At 43.4% G+C, this 15,637-nt stretch overlaps 1 protein-coding gene across 3 annotated transcripts in view; it reads left to right on the forward strand.

Annotated features, from left to right (window-relative positions):
• Window positions 1-15,637, forward strand: part of fgf12a (fibroblast growth factor 12a) — a 309,702-nt gene that overhangs the window by 116,156 nt on the left and 177,909 nt on the right. The window contains exon 1 of one of the 3 annotated variants that reach the window (XM_048542643.2): window positions 12,884-13,054. The exons of the other annotated variants lie outside the window; for them this stretch is intronic. Coding sequence (XP_048398600.1) covers window positions 13,036-13,054 — 19 coding nt within the window. The 5' untranslated portion in view covers window positions 12,884-13,035. Of the gene's footprint in view, window positions 1-12,883; window positions 13,055-15,637 lie in introns of those variants that run through there. 3 annotated transcript variants of the gene reach the window in all.

The raw sequence follows: 15,637 nt of genomic DNA on the forward strand, positions 1-15,637 counted from the left end.
GCGCTCCCCCCCATGTTCGGTGACCAGTTTCATTTGTACCATTTTACATGGAAGGTTTGTTCAGCAGTAAGGTTATCTTACAGACCACATCAGCAAATAAATATACATTACTCCAGCTGTCCTGCATGGACTCAGCACTCTTTTCCATTATTTCAATGAATTAGCATCCCCCAACCTAAAATAAATGAAATTTTCTCATTCTTTCACTTTACTTGAATCTTTACTGCAGAGCCGATTTAAATAACATCTTACCAAAACTGTTTTACACGCTGATGAGGTGAAACTACTATCTAACATGGCATAATTAAATTAATCCAGACCAACGTACCTACATGACTGGACAAAAGCTTCTTACGACTAATATAATTCCCTCAGATGGATTATTACTTGCTGAATTCTGTGTGTTGTGAATCAGTTCACAAACCCTGCTGTTCTGTTTTGGGCAGTTCATTATGTAATATATTTTAGGTACTTCTGAAGCGCATGTTAACTGTTCCCTAGGAATCATTCATTTTATTACTGCTGCTGTCTTCCTGCTATCTGGTGTTAAATGCAGATCTGCAAACAATGTTTTCATCCTTGGTCCTTCTGAATATAACTCCTCTGTTGTAGCGATGTGTGAGCCCTGTATCTGAATGAGCTTGGAATGCTGCAATTATTGAGTTCTCCATTTTTTGCAACACCACAGAATACCCACTTGCACGCTCAGGGCTGGTGGAAATAGTTGCTTCCCTAAGGCATTAGACATGTCATTTTAAAAAAAATCCCTTTCTTAAAATCTCATGCCAGTTAAGACCCAAATTCTAACGATTTACAATGCCTTTGCACACTCCAGCAATTGAAATATGGTCACTGAACAGGACATTTCCAAGTTGAATTTCTGCAATATTTTATGTGATCTGTTTAAAGTACATGACCCACAACTCTGTGAAATTGTCATCCATGTTTCAAAAGTTATTGAAATCTGACTGTGCCTGTAGACTCTCCATAGATCACTTTTTATAGTAAACTTTTTTGAGGTATCATGATCAAACCAGTCATGTCCTCAAAGGTCTGCGAGTGTTGAATTTATGTAGCTCATTCAGCCCCCTTTTACTTTTTATTTGGCTTTAAAATTGTAATCTTTACAATTTTCTGCTTTAAACAAGATAAAAGGTCATCTTATTACAGACTATTGTTGATCATGATTCAAACAAAAGTGACAAAGTTATTAGCTAAAATACAGATACAATGGTTGAAAGTAGATGAAGATTAAATATTCTTGTAGAAATGAAAATAAGATCAAGTCTCTCCGAAATGAAGAGATTGAAAACTTGAAGTCAGATTAAGCAGCTGGATTGGCTTCTGTTGATGTGTCATTGCTGTTTTCCTGGACTCAGCAGGTCAGTGCAATTTTGGAGAGAGAGAGAAAGTTTCTTAATCCTCACTTGTTCAGTGATTACAGCATTTTCAGATTGTCTGGACTGTTTCTGCAGAATGGCGCTTAATTTCTGCATGTCTTCTCCTTTTCACTCCCTCTGGCTAAGATCTCTCCCTCTCTCTCTCTCTCTCTCAGGTGGTGCATTTCAGTGTGAAGCTGGATGAACACAGCAGGCCAAGCAGCATCTCAGGAGCACAAAAGCTGACATTTCGGGCCTAGACCCTTCATCAGAGAGGGGGTCTAGGCCCGAAATGTCAGCTTTTGTGCTCCTGAGATGCTGCTTGGCCTGCTGTGTTCATCCAGCTTCACACTTTGTTATCTTGGATTCTCCAGCATCTGCAGTTCCCATTATCTCTGGTGTATTTCAGTTCTTTCTAGGCTGTCAGGCACAAAATGATTGCCCATGTGGAGATCAAATATTCAAATGGCTGCTGCTGAAAACCTGGCCAACGTGTGTTTTCATATTTGGCAGTAGGTTGGCATAGGCCTGGGGCACAGACCCATGCATTGCTTTGTAATCACAATAACTAACATTTTTAACTGTGTTAGCCATTAGCGTGGATGTCTTATTATCAAACTTTTTTATTGGGTGAAAAGAAGAGCCATTCATTCCTTTAGAGAAACCACAGGCAAGATATTTGTGCACCTTTGGAAATAGCCAACAAATTTCGAAAGGTTTCTGATGACCTCTTCCTGTGATAGGTGCAGCCTAGTCTCAGCTGTAATCCACACGTGTAGTCACATGATTTCTGGGAATCCTTCTGTGAGGTATAAAGACAGATTGGCTTCCTTCACAAAATACATAATATTGTTACACAAACAGAAGAAACCCAGTAGAACACTCAAGCCCTCTGAAAAACAGAGAGCGTACAGAATACTTTTCCTAACAGAAACTAAACCAGAAGTAATGAACAAAGCTGTTCTCAGTTTTTCTTCAGAAAGGATGAAGCCCATCTCCACAAATCAGCTATTATACCTTTTCATTGGTTCCTAAAATTCTGATTCCAAGAATAGTAGTGGGTGATTATAACCTGACATTTTATACCTTCCATATTTTTCACAGAAGTAACTCAGTTTACAAAGTTTGGTCTGGAAAAAAAATTTTAGTCATTTAAAACTGATGTTTCAAAACTGTCTTCCACCAACATATTATTCCAAGCTGAAGCTAATTGATGGAGCAGGGAACCAGAGCCAATGTTTTACTAATATCAGGTTTATTTACTGAATGTGACATTCCTGAGCCAATAATTAGTCTTTTGTCTTTACCGAATATAACTGTAGAAAGACTGAATCTGGGTGTCATATCTATGAAATGTAAAATGAAAATGTTTCATCCTAAACATTTTCAATTAATAGCTACTGCTCCATGACAGTTTCCTGCCTATGGAAATCTTGAGAGAACATGGCAACATGCTGTGATATGTTTTACAGGAGTCAGATTTTGCACTAATTACTTTTTAGAGTGTTCGTGCAACTTTTCCTTGTATGTGCTCAAGCTACTTAATCAGTCTTTTCCACCTGTGTAATGCAATCACAAACACAAACTTAAAATACTACTGCTATGCATTGAGTGAAAGATTGAATGGATACAGTGAGATGATGAAACAAAGGAACAGAGAACGGAGGAATGAATGAAACAAATAGAATGGGCAAGAAGGGGAGATGAAGTGACAGTGAATGGGACAGGTGGAAAGGAGGACATTACACACAAGACATAATGAAGAGGTGAGAGGATCATGGAAACTCTGTTTCTGTGCTGCACAGTTCACACTCGAGATGCTGCAGATTCCTCGCTATCAATGAGTCACTTTTTACCAGATATTGAAAATGAAAACTTAGGATTTCATACAGCAGCAATGGGAAAGTGGATGTGACTGAGAGTCTGTGAACTGATGGGTTAGTCAGAGGTAAAACAATTGACGACTTCCTTTATTACTGTGTTCTGGTTGTGCTAGTGATTTGAAGTGCAGAGACGGAGTTGCCTTTCACAACTCCAAGACATCCCAGGAAGTGCTTTATGGCCAGTGAAGTGCTTCATCTCCACAGACACTGCTGGACCATCTGCGTTTCTCTAGCATTTTCTGCTTTTCTTTCAGATTTCCAGCACACATGGTATTTTGTTTCATTCTGTGATTCTGTAGTCACATTTACAGCATAAGGAAATGTGTCAGTCAATTTGGAGTTCCGACAAACAACACCATGGGACCTTTTACATTTTGTCTGATAGGGCAGACAGAGCTTTGTTTGAATATCTCCTCAGAGAGAGGACAGTTTCAACGGTGCCACGCTTCCTCAGTGTCAGCTTGGGTTATAAAATCAGGTCTCCTTCCTGCACCTCTGATGCTGCTCGGCCTGCTGTGTTCATCCAGCTCTGCACCTTGTTATCACAGATTCTCCAGCATCTGCAGTTCCTACTATCTCTGGAGTGGGATTTGAATTGAAATTCTGTGGGCGAGTGTTATCCATCAAGCCAAGCAAGTGGACAGGCTCAGAAATTAGGAACATAATTGTCCTTTTGAACTGCATGTGTCTGACACTTGGCCCATCGCATCCATACTGGTCAAGAGAATTATCCAACCTAACCTACTTGCCAGCTTTTGGAATACTGAAGATGTTGTAAGTCCTTTCCAGGACCCTTTACGTCTCCCAATTAACTTTCCCCTGTTCCATTTAACCACAAATGTTAAAGGGCTGTTCAAGGGTTAAATCCAATCAGGAGGAAGGTATTGTTTAGTAGCACAACCTCCACTTGTAGTAAATCTTCCCATTCTGGGATACAAGAAGGGCTGAAGAAGAATAATACGAGCACTGAAAGTGTTAACGCATGGAGCGGTGCTTCCTTGGCTCAGCTGATTGTTTGCTTTGGTAAACATTTAAGCAGCTTTACTCGAGTTCACTGTGAGGAGGCAACACCTGTCACCTAATGATGCTCCTTTTCTGCCTCAGGCCTGGAACAATTCTTTGAGTTCCCTTGACGTTATCCCCATCTCCTCCTCTCTGAAGCAATACCCTTTCATTCGCAATGTTACACAATTATTACAGCATAGATGCCATTCAGCCCCTCCCGTCTGCACTGGTTGTCCAAATCAGCATATTGACTCGATGCCAATCTTCTGCTTTTACCCCATGCCGCTGTATGTTGTTTCTATTCAGATAATCACCCAATGCCCACTGGGACATTACTGAAGCTGCCTCTGCCACAATTCCAGACCATCGATTCCATGCCTTAAAGTACTCACTCCACTTGGCCTTTTTGTTCGATTGACAACAGTCCCAACTCTTGCATCTGTCCTCACCACTGATATTTCCTATCCCTGGAACCGTTGTCATCAATCGTTTTTGCATTCTCTCTCGTGTGTTTATATCCTTCACATAGTGTGGCACCCAGAATTGTAGACAATCCGACAGCTGAGGTCTAACCGGTGTCTAATACAAGTTCAGTGTCACATCCCTGCTCCTGTACTCTACGCCAACAATATTGTTTGCTCTGTTAAAACCTCTCTGTACTTCCAGCTTTGGCCTATTTGTGTATACACCCAGGTCTCTGCTCCTGCACACCTTTTAAAAAATATCCTTTTTTTAAACTATCCCTCTCATGTCCTTTCTACCAAAACGTTATCACCTTACAATTTTCCACATTGAACTTTATCTGTGGTCTATCCAACCATTCCATCTTCTTGTCTATTTCCTTTAATAGTTCTACACTGACCTCCTCACAGTTTTGTATCATCAGCAAACTTTGTAATTTTCCCCTCTACATGAATACCCAAAGCATTAATATCAGTGGATTAGACAGGGTGGACAGTGAGAGTCTTTTTCTGAGGATGATGACTTCAGCTAGTACAAGGGGGCATAGCTACAAATTGAGGGGTGATAGATTTAAGACAGATGTTAGAGGCAGGTTCTTTACTCCGAGAGTGGTAAGGGCGTGGAACGCCCTGCCTGCCAATGCCATTAACTCAGCTACATTAGGGGCATTTAAACAGTTCTTGGATAAGCATATGGATAATGATGGGATAGTGTAGGGAGGATGGGCTTAGATTAGTTCACAGGTCGGCGCAACATCGAGGGCCAAAGGGCCTGTTCTGCGCTGTATTGTTCTATGTTCTATATATTGGAAATGTGTTGGCCCCAATAGTAGCTCATGGGGAATCTTGCCACATGGGCTTCTCCAGCCCCAAAAATATTTAATGACCATTGCTGGATAACAAAGTGTAGAGCTGGATGAACACAGCAGGCCAAGCAGTATCTTAGGAGCACAAAAGCTGACGTTTCGTGCCTAGATCCTTCATCAGAAAAGGGGGATGGGGAGAGGATTCTGAAATAAATGCTGTGCTTCCTTTCATGGAGCCAGTCTGTCCACATGTTACTGGTGTCTCTTTTATTCTACAAGCTCCAGCTTTGCTCCTGAGGCTGTTCTGCAGCATTGTATCAACCCAAAAGATGCAGAAGGTACAGGCCGTTCAGCCCATTGAGCCTGCTCTGCCAGGTGATGAGATCGTAGCTGATCTGACAATCTTCAGCTCTACTCTCCTAATTTTTCATAGAACCCTAGATTCCCTGACTGATTAAAAATCTCTCTCAGCTTTGAAATATATGCAACATCATGGTTTTATAGCTCTCTGCAGTGAAGAATTCCACAGATTCACAACTGAGGGAAGAAATTCCTCCACATTGTTTGAATTGGGAAACTCCTTCCTCTCAGATTATGTCCTCTGGTCTTACCTTTCCACATTTACCCTCTCATGACCCTTCGGAATCTTGTATGTATTAATAATGTCGCCTCTCATTCTTCTAAACTCGAATGAGTGCAGGACCAAACTACTCAAGCTTTCCTCATAAATGCCATCATATGTGGGGATCAACCCAAGGAACCATATCTGGACTGCCTCCAATGCCAATGCAGTATTCCTCAGGGGCCCAAAACTGTTTACAGTATTCGCGCTGTGGACGCACTAGTGCATGGCATGGTTTTAGCAAGGTTTCCCTATTTTTAAACTCCATTTCTCCTTGAAATATTTGCTAACATTCCAATTTGTTTTCCCTATTACCTGCTGAACTTGTATGATAGATTGTGTTATGATTTATGGACATGGTCCCCCAAATCCCCTGTGCGCTGCAGCTTTCTGCAGTCTTTCTGCATTGAAATAATATCCACTCCTCTATTATTCCTGCCAAGGAGCAAACCTAATATCTTCCCAGATTCTGTGTCATCTGCCAAGCTTTTTCCTACTCACAACTTCTTCATAACCCCCTTCATCATCTGATCTCTCATGCCATCCACACAGTTTACCATCAATTTGTGGGCCACTCTTGCAAAGTCCATGTACACCACACCAACAGTATTACCCTGATCAACCCTTTCTCTTAAGCTTTTTGAAAAACTCAAACAAGTTAGTTCAACATGATTTTACTTAAAAAAACATATTCTGGCTGCCCCAAATTAAACACCCATTTGTCCATGTCACTATTAATTCTATCCTGAAATCATTATTCTGGAAGTTTTCCACAACTAAAAACTTAAACCATCTACTGTTGTTGCTGGGATTATCTTTGCACTTTTTTTCTGAACAAGGCTATCATGTTTGCACCTACGCTGAGTTGAAGAAAGACTAAAGTAGTGATGGCCAATGCCTGTGAAGTTTCCAATTTGATTTCCTTCAGTATTGTTAGGTGCATCACATCCAGTCTTGATGTTGTATTAAGTATAGACATTTAGTATCTCCTCTTCATCGACTGACTAGCTTTCTGCCATCTGAATTTCCAACCTCTCACTGTCACCTGGGTAATATCTACTTCCTTGATGCGGACAGATGCAAAGTTTTCATTTACCACCTCAGCCCTGCCTTCGTGCGTAAATCCCTTTCTAGGAATTGGCCTTACTCCTCCATTTCTGAAGACTTGTACTCTAGAATATGTCACTCTCCTGGCCAAGCTGTGCCTGAACAGCTACAATACTGGCATCTAACTGTAAATGTGGGAAACTGCCTAGGTATGTCCCGTCCACAAAATGTCGGGCAAACACAACCTGGCCAATTACCGCCCCAACAGTCTACTCTCAATCATCAGTAAAGTGATGGAAGGTGTCATCAACAGCGTTATCATTGCAGCACCAGCTCAGTGACACCCAGCTTGGGTTCCACCAGGGCCACTCAGTTCCTGACTTCATTACAACCTTTGTCTAAATATGGACAAAAAGGAGCTGAATTCCAGAGTTGAAGTGAGAGTGACTTCCTTGATATCAAGACTGCATTTGACACAATGTGGCGTGAAGGAACTCTTACAAATCTGCAATAGTGAGCGAAACTCTATGGTGGTAGGAGTGATACCTGGCACATAGGAAGATGGTCATTATTGTTGGAGGTCAGTCATCTCAGCTCCAGGTCATCTCTGCAGGAGTTTCTCCTCAGAGTAGTGTCCTTGACCCAAACATCTTCAGCTACTTCAGTGACCTTCACATAAAGGTCAGAGGTGGGGATGTTCATTGATGATTGTTCAGTGTTCATTGTCTGAGGAATTGCAAACGTCAAAATGCAGCAAGACCCGGACAGTATTCAGGTTTGGCTTAATGTAAAGGCGATATTCTTTCATTTTCCATATCTTGATGGACAAAAATGGAAGAAGGACTGTGTTTTAAAACCAAGGGCTAGAAAAGGAATTACTGCACTTTTAAAAACAAGTTACTGAAATACACTGTGTGGGATATTTAGACTGTTGTTTTGTACAAGTTGTGGGGGGTGGGGGGTGCAGGGGAGATGATAGTAGACCGCAAAACACTTGGGACTTTTGTGTAGAATGTGATTTGGCAGGCAACAGGTAGCTGATTAGTGTGTGCAATAGTCAGTGGCCATAGATGTCAAAGCTCATCAGCTGGACAGTTCTGTAGTTCCTGATAGTGCCTAATAGTGGAACAGCTTGTGGGTGTTAATGACACAGGGAGAGGTCTTTGGACTGCTAGAAGCGTAGGGCATGTGTTGTGTGTTTTGTGTGTCTGCATGCCATAACAGTACCTGAAGAAGTGCTCTTATGGCACATTAGTAGTATCCTACCTCTGAACCAGAAGGCCTGTGTTCTAGTCCCACCTATTTCAGAAGTGTGTGTTAACATCTCAAAATGTGTAGATTTAGAAAATGCCTGAAAGTCAGTTATTTTCTCTCACTAGTTGCTCAAAGCTGTTGTCTTTAATCAGTGTGCACTGTCTACAAGATGGAGGGAAAGACCTGAGTGAAAACACCCCAGAACAAGCCACAGAAAAAAAAATGGACTTGGATCCCCGGATTTGGAGGGGGAGGGATGTAGTGTTGGGAACAAGCTCAGCTAAGTGGACCTAATAGAATGAGTTCCCGAATTATGGCTGTTATCTGGTCCAGTCAGGGAGACCTGGCTGACAGATATATACAGGAGTGTTGAAGGTTCTGCTCACTCTAGGCAACATGGTACCAGCCTTTGTGGAGTTATTTCAGTAGCGTCCTCTGACAGCCAAACCCACAACCCTTACCATTTTGAAGGACAAGAACAGCAAATATGTTGGAAGACCACCACCTGCAAGTTCCTCTCCAAGACATACACCATCCAGAATTGGAAATATATCCCTGTTCCTTCAGCGTCACTGGGTCACAATCCTGGAATTTCCTTCCTAGAAGCATTCTGATTGTCCTACACTTCAACTGCAGCAGCAGTTCAAGAAGAGAATTCACCACCACCTACAACAAAACTTTGGGATGAGCAATGAATACTGGACCAGCCAGGGATGCCCACATTTGATGAACAAACAGGAAAGTGGGCATTTTCAAAACTGTTCAGTGATAGTAGGAACTGCAGATGCTAGAGAATCTGTGATAACAAGGGATAGAGCTGGATGAACACAGCAGGCCAAGCAGCATCAGAGGAGCAGGAAAGCTGACGTTTTGGGTCTGGACCCTTCTGAAGTAGGGTCCAGACCTGAAACATCAGCTTTCCTGCTCCTCTGATGCTGCTTGGCCTGCTGTGTTCATCCAGCTCCACACCTTATTTTCAAAATTGTGATTGATAGATTTTTGTTGGCCAAGAGTATTAATGAATATGGATCCACATTGGTTAAATGGAACTAAGAGTCAGGTCAACTGTGCTCTGATTGAGTAGACAAGCATGCACAACAAACTGAACAGCTTTCTCCTGTTTAACCTCTATTCAACCCATCCTTTCTTAAACTGCATGGTGGTACCTGAGGAATAATTACAATTGGATCTTTGGCAAGGTTTGATTTTGTTTAAATTATTGCTTGAACAAAACTTGGGCTGTGGAATTTGTATGTGTGTGTGTGTGTGTGTGTGTGTATTCCTGTGCATGTGTGACTGCGCTTTTGTGTGTGTGTGTGTGTGTAATGGGAGAGAGAGAACTTTGGAGGGACTGAGCAGAATTTCATCTCTGAAAGAGCTTGTAATGCCTACAGTCTGTCAGCAGAGGACAGCATTGTCCTTTCCTCGTCCAAGTTTAGGGACCAGGGCAGGGAGTCGAGTTCCGGGTTTGAACAGGGTTTGCAGAATGATTTCAAAGGGTCTTGTGTAACTGTCTCTGAGTCGCAGTGAGATTAGTGGTGCTTGTTATTAACTATGAACTGAAATTTCAGGTGAGGACCAGATGCATGAATGAATGTAGAAATCCAAAAATTTCAGTGCGTGTTAGGTTGCTGTGACTTCATCTGTGTAAAATAGGCATCTAAAGAGGATGAAAACAACATTTGGAATGGACATAGTAGACCTCCATTTTGAAGAATATTGGACTTGTTGAACTACTGTGTGGTATTTGCCAATTTTCCTGGTTTTACTTTATGAATGCCTGGCTCCCCTTTGCATCAAATGAGGCAGAATTGTTATGGCTGATAGCAGCTAAATTCACCATAGAAAGTTATTTTATCGATTTTGTGTTGTTATGTACGCATTAAAGGGCAGGGACAGATATTAGTTGCAAGTAGAGTTCTGTTATTTCTGCATTTGATTTTTTTTTGCTTTCGATGTTTTTAAAATCCCAAGACACTTGTTAAGAATCAAGTTAACTTTCATATCTTTATCACTGTTTGTTTGAAACAGTCTTTATAGAGCCATAGAATCCCTACAGTGCAGCAAGAGGCCATTCAGCCCATTGAGCTGGCACAGGCCTTCTGAAGAGCATCTCACCCACAGCTAACCCATGCTCACATCCTGTGAGTGAATTAAAAAGCAAAGCAGCTAATTGTTTGATTGGATTTGATAGAGCAATGGCAGAGAAGTCATTTGTTAGGGGAAGTGTGCCAGTGACCAGAGGTCAAAGATGCAAAATAATTGGCAAATCAATGAGAAGGAATTTCAGGAAAACCTATTCATTCAATGTGGAGAGGAAAACAGAAATCGTTGGAAAAGCTCAGCAGGTCTAGCAGCATCTGTGGAGAGAAATCAGAGTGAATGTTTCGGGTCAAGTGACCTCAAGAGTCTGCAGTCAGTTTTTAATTACTATTCAATGTGGAGTTTGGAATTCTGGAACACTGTACTGGAGACGCTGGTAGAATCTTATTCCCTAGGGATGTCAAGACAACTTGAAGAGAATAATCTGTGGGATCATGGGAGCAAAGTAGGGATAGGGATAAATTAGTTCTGTCAGAGGTGAGGGATGAATGGTCTGTATGTTTTACATATCTCAGAGCAATGAAGAAATTACACTGCGCTCTAAATGTGCAAAAGGTTTATTTGCAAGCATTTTAAAATGTCTGCAGCCACAAAATGACACTACCAGCTCAGTTTCTCGTAGCTTCTGAGCTATCTCCTTTACTTTAAGCCTGGTTGTGGACTTAGAGTAACCAATCACCCACTGTGAGAAGAGATCAGATAATCAAACGGAACAATTGAACTCTAACAGAGATAATGGGAACTGCAGATGCTGGAGAATCTGAGATAATGAAGTGTGAAGCTGGATGAACATAGCAGGCCAAGCAGCATCTTAGGAGCACAAAAGCTGACATTTTGGGCCTAGACCCTTCATCAGAAATGGGCAGAGGGAGAGGGTTCTGAAATAAATAGGGAGAGAGGGAGAGGCGGATCGAAGATGGACAGAGGAGAAGATAGATGGAGAGGAGACAGACAGGTCAAAGAAGCAGGGATGGAGCCAGTAGTGGTGAGTGTAGGTGGGGAGGGAAGGAGGGGATACATCAGTCCAGGGAGGACCGACAGGTCAAGGGGGCGGGATGAGGTGAGTAGGTAGGAAATGGGGGTGTGCCTTGAGGTGGGAGGAGGGGATAGGTGAGAGGAAGAACAGGTTAGGGAGGCAGGGTCGAGCTGGGCTGGTTTTGGGATGCAGTAGGGGGAGGGGAGATTTTGAAGCTTGTGAAGTCCACATTGATACCATTGGGCTGCAGGGTTCCCAAGTGGAATATGAGTTGCTGTTCCTGCGACCTTTGGGTGACATCATTGTGGCACTGCAGGAGGTCCAGGATGGACATGTCGTCTAAGGAATGGGAGAGGGAGTTGAAATGGTTCGCGACTGGGAGGTGCAGTTGTTTAATGCAAACCGAGCAGAGGTGTTCTGCAAAGCAGTCCCCAAGCCTCAGCTTGGTTTCCCCACTGTAGAGGAAGCCACAACGGGTACAGCAGATGCAGTATGCCACATTAGCAGATGTGCAGGTGAACATCTGCTTAATGTGGGAAGTCTTCTTGGGGTCTGGGATGGGGGTGAGGGAGGAGGTGTGGGGGCAGGTGTAGCACTTCCTGCGGTTGCAGGGGAAGGTGCCAGGTGTGGTGGGGTTGGAGGGGAATGTGGAGCGGACAAGGGAGTCATGGAGAGAGCGGTCCCTCTAGAAAGCAGACAAGGGTACTGCCTCTTCCTGTGTTGTAAGTTTGAAGGTGGATAGTTAGGGGTTAACACAGTTTAGCCATGATCTGATTGAATTGTGAAAGTGTTTTAAGGGGATGAATGGCATCTCGTAAATTCATAAACATTTGTATGGAGGCCATTTGGCCCATTGTTGGCTGCTCCAGACACAAAGGTGTGACACTGTCAACTTATTTCCCAGTTTTGGGCCCATAGCCCTCGAGGCAAGAACACCACAAGTAAATACCTAAATAGTGCTTGAATGTTCCAGATTTTTCTGTCATAACCACCCTTTCTGACAGTGTTTCCAGACTCCCACCACCCTCATTCTGCTCCCAGTTCCATCTCCTGCCGGATAATTTAATCAGTATCCTTTCCCAGGGGGTAACCGCTTAGAAAATTCCTCCTGAGTTCCTGCCCCTGTCCTGGTCCAGCCAAGGGGATTGTTCATGGGAAGGAGTGGGCACTCAGTCCCAGTCTTGGGTGAGACTGTGGTTGAGCTGTAGTCGCTCAGATTAGCTGCGGGGTGCTTTCACTGCCTGTGGCACAGGTGTGCCTGGCGGCAGAAAGGATTTTAGTTGTTGTTCGATACAAACAGATCCGATGATAATGCAGTGTTGCATCACATCACCCGTGCTGCTGACATTGAGGTGATGCAGATTCACGACAGCGCTCGCTCTCTGCGGTCTGGGCACAGCCCAAAACAGAGTCTATCCCGGGGACATTGTTCACCCCTCAAACCTTTTTAAGTGCCGTAATACCCATTGGACACTGGGGGCTTGCAGACTGTCTCAGCCATGCAGGCTTCTGCACCGGGTGAGTGTTTCCCATTCCTGTTGTGTTGCTTGTTTCTCTTTGTTGTGGAGAGCGACGAGGGGTTTTCCCTAATAGTGCTGCTTCTGCTCAGTCCCGGGGCTGTCTCTGGCTCACGTGGTCAGCGAGTTCGTATCTCAATGTCCGTATAAAGTGCTCAACGTGACATTACTGATGTGGCCAGGACTCCAAGCGGCTGGTTTTCCCCACCTCCTGCTCTCATGAGTCGACCTGTCACACACCAGAGACCAGCCGCCTCTGGGATGGGAGGGACTACTGAAATGTCAGAAATTGCTTGCTCACCTCCTAGGGTTAGAGATGCCGCTCTGGAAACGTAGAGAGACAGGGCAGTGTTGAGCAGAGCCCATCTTCCAGCCAGCAGTGTGCCAAGCTGCCGGGTAACATTCCTGAGCTGCCGCTGCTCAGGGCGTAGCGCATTTGGGAGAAGAACCTGAAAAACCACTTCTCTCCGAGGTTTTGGGTTCAAGTCGAGTAGGAGCATGTGACCTCGGCTGTCAGCCTGTTTACATAACTCCAGGATAAACCCAAATAGCTTCATAATTCCTGGAGGGTATTACTTGATGCTAAAGACATTCAGCACTTAATTTACACACCAGATTCCACAAACAGCAAGAAAGAGTGGAAGTGTGGTAATATAATGGACTGGTGATTTGGAGGCCCGGGGTATTGGGACACATGTTCAAATCCCACTATTGCTGCCAATGGAATTTAAAATCAGTTCATAAATGTAAAAAAAGGGGTAGTCGTGACATCATTGTCAATTGCAATAAAAACCCATTTGGGTCACCAGTGCTCCTTGGGGAAGGAAATCTGCCATCCTTGCCTGGTCTGACCTACATGTGACTCCAGGCCCCTTTTTTTGCTTAACTGCATACTGAATTGGCCTAATAAGCCACCTCAGGAGTTCAAGGGCAATTAGGGATGGGCAACAAATGATGGCCCTGTAGTGACACCTAATATCTATAAACGAATGAAGAGACCCGTTTTTAGGTGTCAGTTGAGCAATAAATATTGAGCCACAGGAGAATCCCTCCGTTCCTCTTTGGCACAATCACCGTGGAATCTTTTTACATTCATCCAAGAGGTCAGATGGACACAGTTTGTGATGGCACATCCAGCAGTGCAGCGCTCCCTCACTAGTGTGAGGAAGAGCCAGCCTAGATTATACACAGAAGTCAGAAAAAGGCCTTGAGCCCATGACTTGCTGACCCAGGAGTGTGAGCACTATACACTGAACCGTGGCAGACACCAACAACATCAGCGTGCTAACTCAGTGTATAGGCCTGAGAGTGGAGTGCTGGCATATTAGTGCGCATGAACATTGGTCTTTCTTTTGACAAGTCCATAGAGTTTATTTTCTAACATCCCAGTATATGATACAAGAGTCATTCTAGTTATTGCTCACAAGTCGCGTATTTTGTCAAAGTTTCTTTCTCGCCCCCATCAGGACAATTTGCAGTGATATCAATACCAAGGAGTGCAACATTTTATGGTGAATTGTTTACATGTGGACTTCAGTTGGAGGGATGTTGCCATGAAGAATGTACCAGTTAGATGATTACAGACAGTTAACTGCCAAGCTTTAGCCAGACACTGATGGTCAAGGCATTCAGTACCTTGGGGAATGAACCAGAAAATGGCCGTCACTTGTTTGAAATCGACATGTGTACATGTTCTTTCCATCTGTAAACCACAGGACCCTCTGTATTAAAATTTTTAGCTTCCCATATGAGCAGATGCACCAAACCATGAGTCTAACTCTTGGCTATAAACAGTGGTGTTATTGCCGTCATCACTATCTATTAGTAAGTCTACAACTGACTCGGATATAAGGCAAGGAAACCCCTTGTGGTGGAGAACTTGGTGAACCATGCATCAAATATTACCTCTGTGAAATGGGTGGATTTTGAATTGGGTTCCATAGACTTAATCCATAGACTCGACTTCCTCTTTAGTACCTCACACTCAACACCACTCATTGATTAAAGTTTTTGAGCAGATTTGTAGCTCGGGTTGTGGATGAGGTTGTAGACTTGCTCATTGAGCCGGTGTGTTTGATTGCGGATGTTTCGTCACCCTGCTAGGTAATATCATCAACGCGCCTCCAGTGAAGCGGTGGTGCTCATATTTATATACTTCGGTTTGCTGGGGTGGCTTTCTTTAAACATTACGTAGACCATAGGATACACGAACATCAACCAGCCACCCAGAGACACGACCAATTCTCACTGGTCTCGATACACACAGACAAAGAAGGACACATATTCAACTGGGACAACACATCTATAATAGCACAAGACAAACAAAGACATACCAGGGAAAAAGTGGGACAGAACACTAACGTTTCACTGGAGGTGCACTGATGATGTTACCTAGCAGGGTGATGAAATGTCTGCAACCAAACACACCGGCTTGGTGAGCAAGTCTACAACAGTACATTGATGAGGGATGGGTAATTTGTGATACTCCACTTGGAATTTATACTGTCTGGTCCATTATGGTGAGTAGGGTCATTTCCGGTTTTGCTGTGTATGTGTTTGTATACAGGGGGTCCAATTCTATATG

The sequence above is a fragment of the Stegostoma tigrinum genome, chromosome 14, assembly GCF_030684315.1.
Source record: "Stegostoma tigrinum isolate sSteTig4 chromosome 14, sSteTig4.hap1, whole genome shotgun sequence".
Taxonomy (NCBI): Eukaryota; Metazoa; Chordata; class Chondrichthyes; order Orectolobiformes; family Stegostomatidae; genus Stegostoma; species Stegostoma tigrinum.